At 46.8% G+C, this 17,144-nt stretch overlaps 1 protein-coding gene across 1 annotated transcript in view; it reads left to right on the top strand.

Moving 5' to 3' along the window:
• Nucleotides 1-17,144, top strand: part of PRKCQ (protein kinase C theta) — a 127,970-nt gene that overhangs the window by 105,441 nt on the left and 5,385 nt on the right. The window contains exons 14-15 of the mRNA XM_039240374.1: nucleotides 2,820-2,958; nucleotides 10,638-10,826. Coding sequence (XP_039096305.1) covers nucleotides 2,820-2,958; nucleotides 10,638-10,826 — 328 coding nt within the window. The remainder of the gene's footprint in view (nucleotides 1-2,819; nucleotides 2,959-10,637; nucleotides 10,827-17,144) is intronic.

Raw genomic sequence — 17,144 nt, 5'->3', positions numbered from 1 at the left:
GCGAAAGACCTAAGGACAGACAGACATGTTGGACAGACCTCTTCATCCCAATAATGAAAGTATGATGGCATTTGAGTTAGAGAGAAGCAAACCGATACAGATGTGAACTTGAGGTGCATATTCACATGGCCTGGAGATGCCCTGGCCACCCAGTCAGACAGAAACAGTCTGCGATGCCCTGGTCATGGAGATTATGGACCAAGCTGGCCCAGATGGAAGATGTCAACTCTGGGGACATCCGCTAATAGTGTCACTCCGCCAAAACACAGCTGCAGTCCGTGCTCACTCTCGCTGGCTAATTTACTCTCACAGAAGGTGGAGAAAGCAATGGAAGGGAACAGTTCCTCAGGAATTAATTGCAGCTGATAAGGCCTGGTGGGCGAGCTAGTCCCTGGTAGGGGACGGCTCATTCAGCAGACATTTATTGAATGCTATGTACATGCTGGCCTCCTGCCAAAGCTGTCACAGTACCGCAGACAATACCCATTTCCACCCTCATGAAGCTCACAGAGAGGCACAGCAGATAGTGACGGGAACTTAAGGCTAATATGAATATTGATGACAAACGATAGTAGATCACTCACGGTTTGGCTTAAGTGAAATCTCAGCCTCCTTGAGAAACTGGAACTAAGAAGGTAAACCCATCAGAGCCCAAAGTTGCTTCTCTCTCCTCACTGTCTCTCTTTGGGTTTCTGTCTGTTCCTGCTTTGGCCTAGCCCCTTCATGTTCCTCCTCTACCTGGTCTTCTGTCCCTCTAAGGCCATGCTAGGGGCATCCATCAGTAGCCCTAATTACCAGTGTCCTCACCGAGACAGATCAGTGCTGCCTTCTCACAATCCCAGCATGCCCAAAGAGAAAACCTGAATCATCTAGTTGAGTCCAGTCACATGAACTAAACTGAAGGAGACAGGGATATTTGCAAGGCCCTTTGGGAGCAGGGTCTTTGAGAAGGATATTTTAAGCCAGTTCTCTAACAGGAGGTACAGAAAGAGTAAGCACAATAGCTGTTCCTATTCTCTCCTAAGTCACCTTTGCTAATAAGGAAGACCGTGGCCGCGTCGCTGACCACACATCCTAGACTTAGGTTTCAGAAAGTTCAGAAATTCATGGGCGGAGGACATAAAGGAAAAGAAAACTGGATGTTTTATATTAAAAAAAAAAAAAAAAAAAACAGAAAAAAATTTAAGTCATTGATGTCAAATGTTAGCACTTGGATGATCTTTTTTTAAGTTTATTTTTGAGAGAGAGACAGAGCAAGTGGGAGAGAGGCAGAGAAAGAGGGAGAGAGAGAATCTCAAGCAGACTCTGCACTGTCAGCACAAGGCCCAAAGTGGGACTCGAATTCATGAACCATGAGATCGTGACCTGAGCCGAAACCCAGAGTTGGATGCTTAACCCAATGAGCCACCAGGAGCCCCACACTTGGATGATCTTTAAAAACATCAATTTCACAGGTACAGAATGAGAAGAAACTGGTACGACGGCAGTTTGTGTAGGAAAAGAAAAGACACCTGGAGGTTTTAGTTTATAGTAAGTTCGCTGTTACCCCTACTGTGACCGAGTGTCAGAACCTAACAGAGCAGTGGCTGGGCCATAGCAGGGATAGGCAAGGGGGTCGTGACACAACCCAACAGTGCCACTGTCATCAGCGCCAACATATTTGTGCATCTGGAGGATACTGGTTCCAATCTCAGCACCAAGTTTTGATAAGTTCAAGCTTGGAGGGAAGGGGCCAGAATGCCAAAGCATTCTGAAAACCAGGCCACATGAGGAATGAAATTCTTAACTCAGTGAAGGAAAGACGAGACAAAAGTTGAGTTCACTTTTCAAATATTCAGAATTATCATGGGTAATAATATCAATTACGTTCTAGGTATAATCACAAGGAGGCATAACCTGGCTTTTTAAAAATCTTATCAAGCCCCATTACCCTATGGGTGCTTTACAAGGATATTGGTTCCCGAAAGAAAGAGGAATTGTTTGACATGGTTTCTGGCATCAGATGGATTCTGGTTCCAGAATTATTAGTTAAGAGAAGCCTCCTTCAGTTAGTCTTGGAATTAGATGCAGTAAAATTTATCCATGAAGAAACAGAAATACTTGGAGAATTGCAGAAGGTGAGTTTTTCAGGCCTTTCTTCCCTCATCATGAAAGAAAGGTACTGGGTAAAGAGCCTCAGGTCTGTATCTTACCTTTGTTATCATACTGAGCTGCACTCCTTGGTAAATCAGAACAACCAGTTGAAGAGTTGATGCCATCTCTACCGCTATCTTGTACACAGGTGGGCAGGTATGTTAAATCCCACCCTATGGCATATCCCCAACCACGAACCCCTGAAGACATTTCATAACTAGCTGTTCTTTACATCCCAATATTGTTTCTTCAAGGCCCCTTAAAACCGAAGGATGCTACACTGGAGAGATTCCCCATTACCTACCCATTACATTCCCCATTCCACCACCCACACAGCCATCCTTACATAGCTCCAGAGATGTGTCACGTGCTTTACTGGGCATGGGGGACACCAAAGCCTGTCAGAGCCAAGCCTGAGAAGAGAGACCTGGCCTGAGAAGGGCTATTGGTGAAGTCGCAGAGCATGAGATGCAGGTCAAGGAGGAAAGACCTAGGAGACGGCAGTGAGCCCACGGGCAGAGCTGGAGACTGAAGAACAGGGTTGAAAGGGAGAGGAGGGCCAGCAAGCACGCACCCCTGATGACTCAGGCTGTGATGTGACAAGTGACCACCCCTCACGTGGCAATTCTATTTTAACAAAAAATGTCCATATTGAAGTGAAATGTTGCTTTGCTTGTGTTTTCCAGAGATCTGAAGCTTGATAATATCCTGTTAGACAAAGACGGACACATCAAGATAGCAGATTTTGGAATGTGCAAGGAGAACATGTTAGGAGATGCCAAGACCAACACTTTCTGTGGAACCCCGGACTACATTGCCCCGGAGGTAGGGATGTGCTATGGGAAGGGCGTGCGTGGGCTCTTCCCAGCTCCACACATCCCTGGCCAAGTGCCACTGCTCCTTCATCCCCCGAAAAATAAGAAGGGTTAAAGTAGTTTGTTTCAGGATTTGTATTTGTTTTTCTGAGTAGTTCATGAATGCGGCCACACACAGGGACTGTTACTATTGCATGGATGGTGGGTTCCCCAAGTCGTGACTGGCTCAGCATGTCCTCCTCAGTTATGGCTCCTCCCACCACAGACTTAAACTGTATACCCTCTACTCAGACCAAGCAGAGGAAATGATGGTGAAGAACCAGGTGGACACTGAACAGGCTCTTACATATCCACCTGAGTAAGTCACATGGTTTCATCTTGGGACCAGAAAAGCCTGAACTGTGGTTTCCAAGCTACCATTGTGTGGCCATAGAATGATTGCTAGAGTCTAATGACCCCCAACCCCTCTTCTTTCGAAGGAGGATATTTATGGCCCATGTTATTCTAAGTCAAAAACAGGTGAGCCTATGGAAGTTTAAAAAAAAAATTAAAAATGGGGTATAGTTCGCATATTGAGAGCCCTTAGAAGAATGGCATTTGCTCAGAAGGCATTCATCATTCCTACTCTATCCATGTGCCCTCCCTTGCTATGGAGTCCTCCCCAGCTGCTCCCCTGAGGGAGGTTTGACACCCCCTTACCACTTGGCCCTTAATTGCTTTTTAATCTCAATCTCCCTGAGTAGTGGATGATTGCTCTAAAGTCAAGCTATCCACTTTTTAAAATCTCTGTACTATAAGGCACCAGGGTGGCTCAGTCAGTTAAGTGTCTGACTTTGGCTCAGGTCATGATCTCACCAGTTCCAAGTTCGAACCCCGTGTCGGGCTCTATGCTGATAGCTCAAAGCCTGGAGCCTGCGTCAGATTCTGTGTCTCCCTGTCTCTCTGCCCCTCCCCTGCTTGTGCTCTGTCTCTCTCTCTCTCAAAAATAAATATTTAAGGGGCGCCTGGGTGGCTTAGTCGGTTAAGCGTCCGACCTTCGCTTGGGTCATGATCTCGCGGTTCGTGGGTTCGAGCCCCGCGTCGGGCTCTGTGCTGACTGCCAGCTCAGAGCCTGGAGCCTGTTTCAGTCTGTGACTCCCTCTCTCTCTGACCCTCCCCTGCTCATGCTGTCTCTATCTCTCTCCTAGAAATAAATAAAACATTAAAAAAAAAAAATTAAAAAAAAAAAATAAATATTTAAAAAAAGTAAAAAAAATAAAATCCCTGTACTACTTTGAAGTCATTATAGATTCAGAAATGTCACCTATATTCACCCTTCACCCATTTCCCCCAGTGGCTACATCTTCTGTAGCGATGGCACAACACCTGAACCAGGGAATGGATATCAGTTCATGTGTCCAGTTCTGTGTTTTGTTATTTCATGTGTGGGTTCATGTCATCTTCTTTTATATCCAAGGACTGAGCACAGGGCTCGGCGCATTAAGTTGCTAATAAAATACCTGTGGGAAGAATGAATGGATATTAATAAATGCATAAAGGGGGATGGCTGCTTGGTAGTGATGGACTTCTGGTTTCCTGGGTCAAAAATTAGCAAGTCTGTCATCACTAGCGTAATTGTGGTGCCCTAAGTTTAAGAAATATGTGGCTTTGTCCTGTGCTTATTTGGTATTTAATTTTGATTGAACCTTGTTCACATGCAAGACTGGCTGCTGGTCAACCAGAAATTATGACCTTCGACTTTCCGGTCTGTAAACACCTCATGCCAGATCTTTTCCCTGGTTCTGTCTGCTTCTGTACCTGCCAGAATTTAGTGTTAGCGACTGACTTCTCTCTTGGCATCTTCTGCCTCTTACCTTCCAGGGTGCTTGTCTTTTTCCTGTATTTTCTCTGTGAGCAGTAGTTAATTTAAGGCTATGGTTTCACAGGGTGTAATATGGAAACCAACTTGACATTAAACTATTTAAAAAAAATTTAAGGCTATGGTTTTAACTCCAAAGTCAATACGGCCAGCCCAAACTTCTTGCCGCAGCTGTCACAGGGCATTCAAATGTAACAGGTCTCAAACTCACTTTGCACACCCACCACCCCCTTTCCCTTCATCTCCTTCTTAATAAATTACACACTCATCCACCTAGTAACCTCACCAGAAAACCAGAATCTAAGTTTTCTTTCTAATCCAAGTTTTCTTTCTTTCTTACCCTTCCCAAGTCCAAACACCAAGATGATCTAGATATAGACCTCAGGGACATCTATGCTCTCCACCCTACCAATCTTGTGACTGAATTAAGAATCTCCCTTGATTCTTCCTCGAATCTCAAAGTGAATCCCATTGATCTGACTCCCAATGCTTCTCCAATTCCTTCCCCCACTTCCTGCTGCTACCCTACTCCAGGCCCTGAGCAGCTCTCATCTGGGCCCTGGGGACACCCTCTGGCTTTCCTCTCTGTCACCATCCCACTGCCAGGGTACCCTCTACGTAGTCCCAAGTTTTTGTAAAAGACCCTCCCTCATTAGTTTAAAAAAGACATCCCCAGTGTATATATATATTGTATATGAATCTCATACATTATTGCCAACTAATATAGTCTGTAGATTATAAAATATGCATATAGAAGAATATAATTAGGCTGAAATTAAAATGAAATATACATTTTAATTTTTTTAATATTTATTTTTGAGAGAGAATGACAGAGAGTGATCAGGGGAGGGGCAGAGAGAGAGGGAGACACAGAATCTGAAGCAGGCACCAGGCTCTGAGCTGTCAGCACAGAGACCAACGCAGGACTTGAACTCATGAACTGGGAGATCATGACCTAAGGTGAAGTCAGATGCTTAAACGACAGAGCCAGCCAGGCGCCCCTATAATTACTTTAAATAACTAAATTTTATTGTTTATTAATAGTTTATCCCTTGTTAAAATAATGAGATTAAATAACTTCCTAAGATTAAACCAAGTGTTCCTTGGTTAAACACTCCATGACTCAAAGGTCTGATTAGTTTTTTAATTCTTGGTTTCACCGGCTATCATAGCTGGACAGGGAGCTCACAAAGGCAGGGCATCACTTCGACTTTACAATATGTCCTTTAGGCCAGGTTCATTGTTGACAGTGGTGGTTGTAATTCACATTGTTCCATAATTCAAAACAAGGTCTTTGATACATCTGACTTTTGAGCTAACTTCTCGTCATAACTAAGGACACTGTTTTAGCGTCTTTATAATGTGAGTGAACTTGTACGGAGAGTGAGAGAGAGCTCTCTGCTGCCATTTTCTTAGGTTCTATGTGTCTGCATCTGTCTCTCAAAAATAAACTTAAAAAAAATTTTTTAAAGTAGGTATGCTCTCCTGCCTTTGAACCTTAATAATTTAACTTTCCGTTATCGTGTTTCTAAGTATATGCTGCCTAGTACTGTTTTTATGTGTATCTGGTTGTTATCCCCAGGGAGGGGACTTTGTGGCAAACAAGAAGCCAGCGAGAGCAGGCAAGGTGTTAGAAACACACAGGAGCACGGAGCCAGATAAGGGCCATGAAGCCCACCTGGCAGATGCTGGGATCTCCCGATAGGAGAGCCCAAATTACAGAAGTAAATGCGTCTCAGAGCGGCATTAGGAATGATGCATAGAAATAAACAGTGCACTCCCCAAAGCTGGGGAGTGTCCCTGTCCATGTCTCTCTCCCAAGACCTAAAACCCAACGGCTCCCTGTGTCTTCCGGCTATAGGACCAAGGTTCTAACATGTAACTGGGGGTCCGAGCTCATTTTGACAAGACTAGGGAAACAGTTAAACAGGGAAACACCCTACGGTCTAATACATACTAACCACTTAGTAAACCCATGTAGGTTCCAATACGCAGGAGCAGCTCCCCAGAGAGACCAGGAGTCACTTGGGGACCAAAACTATAAAGGGACTGGGTGGTCACCAAGTGCACTATGAGCACACACCAACACAGTGGGCTTTATATGGACCTAACTCACTAGCTGCACCAGGCAGATGGAGTTGCAGAAGGCGCTCACTGTTGGAGAGAGAGACTCTGACATAAAGTGGCAGCGTCTTTAGTGTCTGAGTCATTAAAGATGCAGGCAGGGAACAGGACAAAAGAGGGTGAGGCCATAAGAAGCAGGGGCTGAGACAGGGGCGTCTGGGGGGCTCAGTCAGCTAAGCGTCTGACTTCAGCTTAGGTCACGAGCTCACGGTTCTGGAGATCGAGCCCTGTGGGGATCTGTGCTCCAGAGTCTGTCTGGGACTCTCTCTCTTTCTCCTTATCTCTCTGCCTCTCCGCTGCTCATTCTCTTCTCTCCCCCACCCCCCTCTGCCTTTCTCCTGCTCATTCTCTCCTCTCTCTCAATAAACAATTTTTTAAAAGGCAGCAGGGGCTGAGACAGAAAAAGGGGCCGCTGCAGCCAGTGTTTCCCCACCAGTTTCATTAGAAATATAGACAGTGTGAGCATGACCTTATAAGGTTGACATTTAATCCAGGAAACATTGAATATGAGGGGAACATCATATGGCAAAAATCTCCCAAGGTCCAGGATTCCGCACATAGCTTCAGCTAACGAGGAGATCTTAAATAAGACAGGTAACGTCCTGAAGCCCAACCACTGTCCTTTGTTAAGCCGGGATCCCAAGATCTACCTCAGGAATTCTTACGGAATAGCCCATTACGTAGGGCAGATACCTAACGTGTGTCAGCATACTTCTGCAAACTTTCTCTTCTGGCAGTGTGGATCTGCATTTTGCTTCTTCCTCCTAACATAAATTCTTTATTAACATCATCTCGCCCTAGAAGGCTTCATTTCCGCCACAGCTGTCTTCTGTCCTCCAAACTCCTTTTCATCGGTCTTCCAAATGAAGTTGTTTAGAGACAGGATGCTCAGAGCAGTTTCAGGTTGCTTTGGGCTCCCCCCTGTGACAGAACTTGGGAATTGCGTGTGAACCAGGCCCCACTTGAGGCAAATTTACCTGAACTAAGGTGGGTGGGTGGGTGTGTGTACGTACGTACGTACGTACACACACACACACACACACACCCCTTTATCACTCTCTCTGGACCTACTTTTAAATTTTGCCATAAGGGGGGTGCCTGGGTGGCTTAAGCGTCCGACTTTCGCTTAGGTCATGATCTCGCGGTTCGTGGGTTCTAGCCCCGCGTCGGGCTCTGTGCTGACTGCCAGCTCAGAGCCTGGAGCCTGTTTCAGTCTGTGACTCCCTCTCTCTCTGACCCTCCCCTGCTCACGCTGTCTCTCTCTCTCTCTCCCCTAGAAATAAAATAAATAAATAAAACATTAAAAAAAATTTTTTTTAAATTTTGCCATAAGGAACAGTCCATCGTTAAACTTTAAAGCTAACTTTATGAAGGGTACCGGCTAGCAGTTTTACACTGGAAGTCAGGGGCAGATGGCAAAATTCTGTTTGCAACTTGATCTTTGTTTTCACAAATAGGTCCCGGCTGATCAAGACAGGTGCTTCTCCTAGAACGTGCCGCCATGTCCATAGGACAAAGCACGGCATCTTCCCTGCTTTTCAGTGGATTCTCACAATAACCCAGTAATAAGTAAGCCAGATGTTAGCATTTTTTTTTCAAACAGATGAGACACAGAGGGGTGAGGGAGTCTGCCCCCCACTGTACAGTAGGGGACTAAACCAGGGGTAGGACTCCAAACGTCGTACGGCCGTCACGGTTTCGTTGTGGCTTATCAACTCTTGTGTTGGGAGACACTGCCACCGTACCCCGAGCCTCGGTCCAGACGGAGCTCATTCCCCAAGGACAGGCCCCGCGTGGGGTGGCACTCAGAGGGGTCAGATGTGCACATCAGTCCACTGTATCAAAGCCTGCACCAGCACCAAGACCGGCAGCTTTACCAGAAAATGCTAGGACGTCTAGAGTGTAACATCATCTTTCTTTCCTAAGGCCATCCTTGCTGCCCGTCCAGCACGTATTGCACAGGCCCGCGTAAGAAGCAATTCCGTTTCACATGAGGACCTGTAACAGTAAAGGCACCCGTGCGTTTACGTGTTTACTGAGCTAGATCTTCAACTGCAGCATGGAAAGGATGGCCATCCCCAGAGGGTCCCAGCCTCGCTCTTTAATTTAGTGCTTCAATACGATCATTCCTTCTCCATTTTGGAAATAAAGCATCTTGTCGCCACCCCATCCTGGGAGTAGCAGTCACGAAACACAAGGTTTTCTTCTCTTCATTTAACAAATGGTTACTGTGTTCCTACTATGTACTGGTTTTAGCTGTGGTAAAATACACATGCCATGAACTACACCATCTTGCCATTCTTAAGTGTTATTCAGTCGTGTGAAGTATAGTCACACTGTTGTACAACGAATCTCCAGAATTTTTTTTATCAGGCACAACAAACTATTCCCATTAAACAACCCCATTTTCCCCAGGCCCTCAGCAACCTCCGTTCCTCTATCCCTAAAAATCAGACTCCTCTAGGGGCCTCATATAAGTGAATTCATACAGTATTGGTCTTTTTGAGTCTGGCTTACTTTATTTAGCACAATGTTCTCAAAGGTTTATCTAGGTTGGATCACGTGTCAGGATTCCATTCTGTTTTAAGGCTGAATAATGTTCCACTGTTATATATTACATCATTTATCCATTCATCCGCTGATGGATACCATGCATGGCAGTGGAAAATTTTGCAGCTTGGTCTGTTAGGATGACAAAAGTCACAGGTACACTCTCTGCCTTCCAACGTTCAACAAGGAAGCCGCTGAAAGCACAGAATACAGTCTTTTCTGCCAAGATAGTGGACTGATGAAAGCGTAGAGATCTTTTTAAAAGTCAGGTGGGGGGCGCCTGAGTGGCTCAGCCAGTTAAGCCTCTGACTCTTGGTTTCAGCTCAGGTCATGATCTCGTGGTTCATGGTTCTCATGACGTAGTTCTGAGCCCTGCGTCAGGCTCTGTGCTGATAGTGCAGAGCCTGCTTGGAATTCTTTCTCTCTCTCTCTCTCTCTCTCTGCCTCTCCCCTGCTTAATCTTTTTTAAAAAAATAAAAGTTAGGTGGGATCCCGGATTTTAAGTCCACTTCCCTAAAGGACAGACAAGCCCAGCTCTGCTCAAAGCACTGCTGTTAAGCTGCACATCGCTGTAGGATAGAGGATTTCTGCAGCGGAAGTCAGCTGCCCTAGCCTCTTTCTGCAAGCTCACTACACCTGACCACAGATGGGACTTAGCTGTACAGCCGTGGCCAGACAGGCTGTAAGGGATGGATTTAGGGAGATGACCTCTGGATGTGCGTTACCTACTGAAAGCAGATGCAAAATCTCAGGACAGACATCAGTAAAACATGTGGGTTTGGTTTAGTCTCAGAACAGCAAACACCACACTCACACTCCTTTCTTAGGTCTGAATCTACCACCCACGTCCTCACAAGTCCACACCTCACATTCACAGGTGTGAAAATGAAGGCTAACAGCACAGGCCAGTGGTTGCTCTTAAGGCCAAAGGAAAAGGAGAAATTAAAACAAACAAAAAAAATGTTTGCTCAATTTGGGCACTGCCCACTCATTTCTAGCATCAGCTTCTCAAAAGCTAGTTTTCAGTGTGATAGGTGTTAAAACCACATTCTGTCATCCCATCAACGATTGGCTGAGTGGCCTTGAGAAGTTTAAGCAGGGTTTTCACTCATCCACCTCATGTTTATTAATTACGCCTCTGCCTCTTGGTCACACAGATCTTGCTGGGTCAGAAATACAATCACTCTGTTGACTGGTGGTCCTTTGGCGTTCTCCTCTATGAGATGCTGATTGGGCAGTCACCTTTCCACGGGCAAGATGAAGAAGAGCTTTTCCACTCCATCCGCATGGACAACCCCTTTTACCCTCGATGGCTTGAGAAGGAGGCGAAGGACCTTTTAGTGAAGGTAAGAAATGAAGTCAAGGAGACTCTGTAGAATGAGTATTAGGTATTCGGATTTGTACTCCCATTCATTTCTAGGTTCTGATTTATATGGGGTAAACAGGAATCATCTTGAACTGGATTTAAATGGGATGCTCAGGGTGCCCAGGTGGCTCAGTCAGTTAAGCGTCCAACTTCGGCTCAGGTGATGATCTCACGGTTCATGGGTTTGAGCCCTGTGTCGGGATCTGTGCTGACAGCTAGCTCAGAGCCTGGAGCCTGCTTCAGATTCTGTGTCTCCCTTTCTCTCTGACCCTCCCATGATCATGCTGTCTCTCTCAGAAATAAATAAAACATTAAAAAATAATAACAATAAAAATGGGATGCTCACCATGTATTTTAAGTGAGGCACCAACAGGATGAACATTAGATACCAAAATGAGAAGATAAACATTCATGGGTGTAATTTACATAAGAAATGCCCAGGAATCAGTTCCATGACTCTTGAAGCCCTCACTTTGCGAGGACACTGGCCCACCACAAGTTGTGGCTTAAAACTCAGCCTTTGGTTTCCCATCATGCCCATTAAGCCTACTCAGTCCAGCGAGTCTTCCCCTTCCCACCTGGACGGATGCACAACTCTTCAGCCAAAGACAAACCTCACGTCCCCCCTAAGCCATAAAACATGGTCTCAGCTGAGAAAGTCCAACTGTTCAGCCCAGGAGAGAAGTCATCATGTCCACCAGATCTCTAACACAAAGACTTCTAATCCCTCTTCTTCGGTCAGGTTCAGGACTGGTAGCCACTCATTTTTGGAGAAGGGGAATGTGGTTATGTTGTGGTTAACAACATCCTTATTCTCCTCCTCTCCGGCTCGTGGGTTCTGCTGCAGACTATACCGGATGAAAAGCAGGGAGAGAAAGGAGAAATAAGGAGAAACCATTGTCTATGGCTGAGCAGCTCCTGCTTGGATTCTGGTGGTTTGTGAAGGCCAGGACTTTTGTGAGATGTTCTAACAGGTCTTTTGGAATACTGGTCACCGGGGAGATTTGGAGCCACAGCCCTTGATACCCAGGCCATTTGTTTAGTCCATTCCCTGCCCAGGTACTATACCAAACTCCATTTCCACAGCATTCCATCTCAGAGACCCTCACTGCCCACTGGCTGCTGAGAGGGCCTCTCAGACAGGATTTAAAAGGCTGTGGATCAGCTCTCCTGGCACATCCTGTTCCCATGTCTGCTGGAAACACTGGTTTATCTTTTACTCTGTAACTCAGAATGCAGACCGTCACCATCTCTACAGAATTCACCATCCAAGCAAGACTCAGGCCCCAATCCATGACAGGCCAGACCCCAGGGAGAATTGGTTAGAAACTGGACTCTGAGAACCCCTTGCCTGAACCAGGAGATTCCACGAAAACCAATAAAGAGACCTAAGCAGCACCTGAGAGCTATCATTAAAGATTAGGATTACAGGCAGAGTCTGGTTTCCCTTTTCTGAGGATGCAAATTAACACCTACGGTGGGAGTACAGAAAACGAAAATAAATCTCGGTCCTACAGCATGCTATTACATCTGGTAACAGCCATCTGCACTGAGCCGTCCCAGCAACTTTTTGGATCAAGGAGACGACCCAGTGTGATCTGGAAGCTAACAAACCTAAAAGAAGTGGACCAAGAACACAGGTGTTTTGAATTCAGGCATCTCCTATCTCAGCTGACTTTAAAAATCATTTAGGATAATAATTTTCAGTCTTGTCATCCTTATATTGAAAAGGAGGGGCAGAGTAAGACCTTTCAACATTGGAAGCTATCAGTGGATTAAAAAAAAATTTTTTTAACATTTATTTTTGAGAGAGAGAGAGCAGAGGAGGGCCAGAGAGATAAAGAGAGACACAGAACCCGAAGCAGACTCTTGAGCTGTCAGCACAGAGCCGGACGCAGGGCTCAAACCCATGAACCACAAGATCATGAACTGAGCTGAAGTCAGATGCCCAACTGACTGAGCCACCCAGGCGCCCCAGCGGATTTTAAGTCGGAACTAAAAATGATTACCAGGCCCATCTTTCCTCACAAGTCTTTTGTCTCATCAACTACCTGGACTTAAAGGGAGCCCACTTCTCCTGCTCCAATACACCCAGGAACTTGTCCAGAGTCTTTGAAACGCTGAGGCAACTCCACAGGTGCCCCTCAGGAGTCAGTGCCGGCAGAGCCCCCCAGAACCCCGCCTGCGGCTGATGGCAATTCGGCTTTCCGATTCTGTTATCCAAACAGAGCACACACCTCAAAAACGCTTGGAATAACCAATTAAATACACTTTTAATGACTGAACAACAGATAAAATGGAAGCTGATTTCAAAAGTAACCAATTAAGAAGAAGACAACAGTAAAAAAAATAGCAGGATCAGAATGGAAACTGTTGCTTTACACAGAGGCCCGTTGAGACGTGATCCCGGCTGCCGCCCGTACCCGGGACACAAGGCAGGTATGGCTGGTTGGCTCCAGCTGCTGTAACAACATATCACAGACTCAGGGGCTCATGACAGATTTACTTACAGTTCCGGAGCTGGGAGGCCAAAAGCGAGGTCCAGCAAGGTTGGTGTCTGGTGAAGGCTGTCCCTCTGCCTCGCACACGCACCTCGGCCACGTCCTCACTCACACAGGGCGAGAGCTCGCTGCTGTCTCCTCTTCTAAGGACTCTAATCCCATTGGCTCGGGCTCCCACCCACATGTCCTCATTTACCCTTAATTGCTCGCTTCCCCCAAGTACACTCACATCGGGGGTTAGGGCTTCAATGTGAGAACTCTGGGGGGACCCACTTCAGTCTTGGGGTGTGCGGGTGTGCTGGGAAGGCCTGGGCTGACAACCCCCAGGAGAAGAGAACAAGGAAGCAGGCTGGGGGCCGTCGGGGTGGGATCCACCTTAACCTGCTGACGTTCCAGAAAAGCTCAACAGCTGAGCTTCCAAGCCCAGCGCCACCTCGGGGTCTGGGGGTGGGGGTGGGGGTGGGGGCTTCCGGCCAGCAGTGGGGGAGAAGGAGTAACGGGCCAGGTGGACTTCATCAGAAGTAAATGCTGGAAGTGGTGGGTTTTCAAAGGAGAGAGAGACGGTGTGGGAAGAAGGGACCCCTTCCAGGTGGACAGGGAAGACGCCGAGTCCTGTATGTGGAAACTTACTCAGCAAGAAAAAGGAATGAACTATTACCAATCCACAAAGCGACCTGTCTGGATCGCAAGAGAATTGCGCTGAGGGGAAAAGGCCAGTCTCCACGGGTCACCCTCGCGGAACCTTCTCCAGAGGACGCTGCGGAGACAGAAATCAGATCAGTGGCAGTGGGGACTGGGGAGAGCGGAGGCAGGACGGTGACTGTAAAGGACCCCAAGGGACGGCTTTGTGAGGACAGGACAGTTCTGCGCCTCGTGGGTGACAGCAGCTACCAGACCCACGCACGGGATGGGATGACGGAGAACCACACACGTTGTACGAATGCTGGTGCCTGGTTCTGGTATCGTTCTGTAATGATGAAAGCTGCGGGCATGAGGGGCAGCTAGGGGGCAGGCACACAGGACACCTGTGCTAGTGCCTAACACCCTGCGAGTCGACATGTACGGACTGGACGTGCCAGCCCCAGATTCCTGTGTTGAAGCCCCAACCCCCAAAATGATGATGACAGGAGGTGAGGCCTTTGGGACATAATTAGGCAGAGAGGATGTGATCAGGGAGGGGCCACCTAGTGTCCTTACAAAAAGAGGAAGAGAGCGCTAGCCCCCCCCCCCCCCCCAGTGCAGGCACCAGGGAAAGGCCACATGAGGACACAGCAACAAGGCGGCCGCCTAGGAGCCAAAATGAGGGTCCTCGCCAGAAACGCCCACACGGCACCTTGATCTTGGACTTCCAGACTCCAGAGCCGTGAAAAATAAATGCCTATCATTTAAGCCGCAACTCAGTCCCTGTCGTTTTGTTATAGAAGCCCAAGCAGACGAAGACACCATGACTGTTTCAAAATAAAAAGTTTAAAAACAAAATAAAATCTCGGGGCGCTTGAGTGGCTCAGTCAGTTGAACGTCCGACTTCAGCTCAGGTCATGATCTCATGGTTCGTGGGTTCGAGCCCCACGTCGGGCTCTGTGCTGACAGCTCAGAGCCTGGAGCCTGTTTCAGATTCTGTGTCTCCCTCTCTCTCTGCCCCTCCCCTGCTCATGCTGTCTCTCTCTCTCTCTCTCAGAAATAAATAAAAACATTAAAAAATTTTTAAAAATTTAAAAAAAAATCTAAGGGCAAATGCCAGCAAATATCAAAATCAAAATCATGTGCAGTTTCAATAGCAGGAAAAAAATCTGCGATGAGAACAGAAAATGAATCTGGCTGACAGAGCAGACACGAAGTGAGGATACAGAACGGGGGATACAGTGGGGCTCGTTGGGGCAGGAGGTTTAAATCCATGTGGAGGAGACGAGGCTTACCCTTTCCCCTCTGAGTTGGTAAAAATTCCATACCCTTCCTCCACGAGGAAGGCAGTCATCTCCCATGTCCTAGAAGTTAAGCTGATAAAAATTAGTTTCTATCATGCAATCTGCTGACAAGAAGACCGGCTTCTAGTTTCATCTCTGCCCCTCGTTCGCTCTGTACCTTTGGCCCCAAGGTCCCCCTCATCCGTGAGCTCCCTTTTCTGCAAAAATCAAAGGCAGCATTGTTTCTGAGAAACTTCCTGTAGGGAATTACACATAATGTAAAACCCAGAAGTAATGGGTCCTCTGAAATAAATGGCATCTGTTACAGCAGCCCCATCAATATCACACTCTATCCCTTTCGCTCTCATAGCACATAGATGCAGGAAGTGTCCTGAGCAACTGCACAGAAGAGGCTGTGCTCCGTCACGAATTGCAACCGGGACACCGCTGTTCAGCTGAGTCTTGCAAGGAAACACCCCTTTCTCCCTCCCGTATTCATCCAGGATGTCCTGTCCATCTGTTTGGGAGCAGACGGACCACGAACGTTCTCAAACAGAAGCACCTCTTGCTTCTGCAGGAAGACATATCTGCGGAGGGAAAGAAGAGGGGAGAAGACCCCAGGGACAGGGGCCGGGGTCCCTGATCCTCCACCAGACAGTCGCACGAATTCAGACAAACTACAGCTGCATCCTGGCCATCCGCATACGAGGCGTGCTGTTTCCCGTAAATGTAAACCACCCTCTGACAGCTTCTATGAACAACAGCAAGGTTTTCTTCGTGAACTCGGAGTCCGTTGGTGCAGCTTCTCTGGCTCAAGAGCCCACGGCTTCTGGTGAGGTCACGGGACCCAGAAGGAGGAAGGCGTGCTTTGCTGCAGGAAGAGAAGACAATAATTGACTCTTGTGCAGGACTAGAGAGAAATCTGAGTCTCGAACATGAGATCGTGTTATATTCTCATTACACGTTTTATCTTTGAAAGTATATTTTTTTTAATTTCACAGGTATACAGACCAGGCTCAGAAGGCTTTGTCTGGATGCACTAGGTACAAACCCACATGGTACTGGACGGATCCAACGGGAAACAGCATGGTTCTCACTTGGCCTAGAGCAATTACTACTTCTCAGGGTATTCACTAAAGCCTTTAATTATAACATGAGCCAGACTGTGGCCCATCCCTGAGGCACTCACCTTCTCTCTCATCTTGTTTCATGAAAATGTCCTTAAAAAGTAGAGGCCAACAAGGTGTGATGATCATTTCTAGGGAAGAGATGTGGGGCAAGTCACTTATTCCCTCCGCTTCTAAAAAATCAATCTGCTTTTCCATCTGCTGACCTACATTGGTGCCGGAGTCTATAGAAGAAAGTTTTACTGCACAGTTGGTGCCTTTTCTATATGCCATTCCATATGCTAAAGCCAAGAAGCTGACAGAAGGTAAGGACTGAAGATACAGGATCTTCAAGTAATAAAAGAGAAAGACAACTTGCTCACGTATTTGACAAACATCCATTGCATCTACTTTGTGCACAGCATTGCGCTAGGTCCTGGAAGAAAGAAACATAAATGGTGTCTGCCCTCCAGAGCTTACACTCTAGAAAAAAAAAAAAAAAAAAACTATTGAAGGAATACTCAATACTCTTGGGGTGCCTGGGTGGCTTAGTCAGTTAAGTATCCGACTACGGCTCAGGTCATGATCTCATCATTCGTGGGTTCAAACCCCATGTCAGGCTCTGTGCTTGACAGCTCAGAACCTGGAGCCTGCTTTGGATTCTGTGTGTCTCTCACTGCCCCTGCCCACCCTCAAAAATAAATAAAAACATTTTAAAAATACTCTTAAAATAGATACACAGACACTTTCCCTACTGGAGGGAAGATGTTCAGATGTTCTCTGGAGC

The sequence above is a fragment of the Hyaena hyaena genome, unplaced genomic scaffold (genome assembly GCF_003009895.1).
Source record: "Hyaena hyaena isolate Hyena2069 unplaced genomic scaffold, ASM300989v1 scaffold_174, whole genome shotgun sequence".
Lineage (NCBI taxonomy): Eukaryota > Metazoa > Chordata > Mammalia > Carnivora > Hyaenidae > Hyaena > Hyaena hyaena.
The sequence above is the reverse complement of the archived record's forward strand: the minus strand, read 5'-3'. Positions and strand labels throughout refer to the sequence as shown.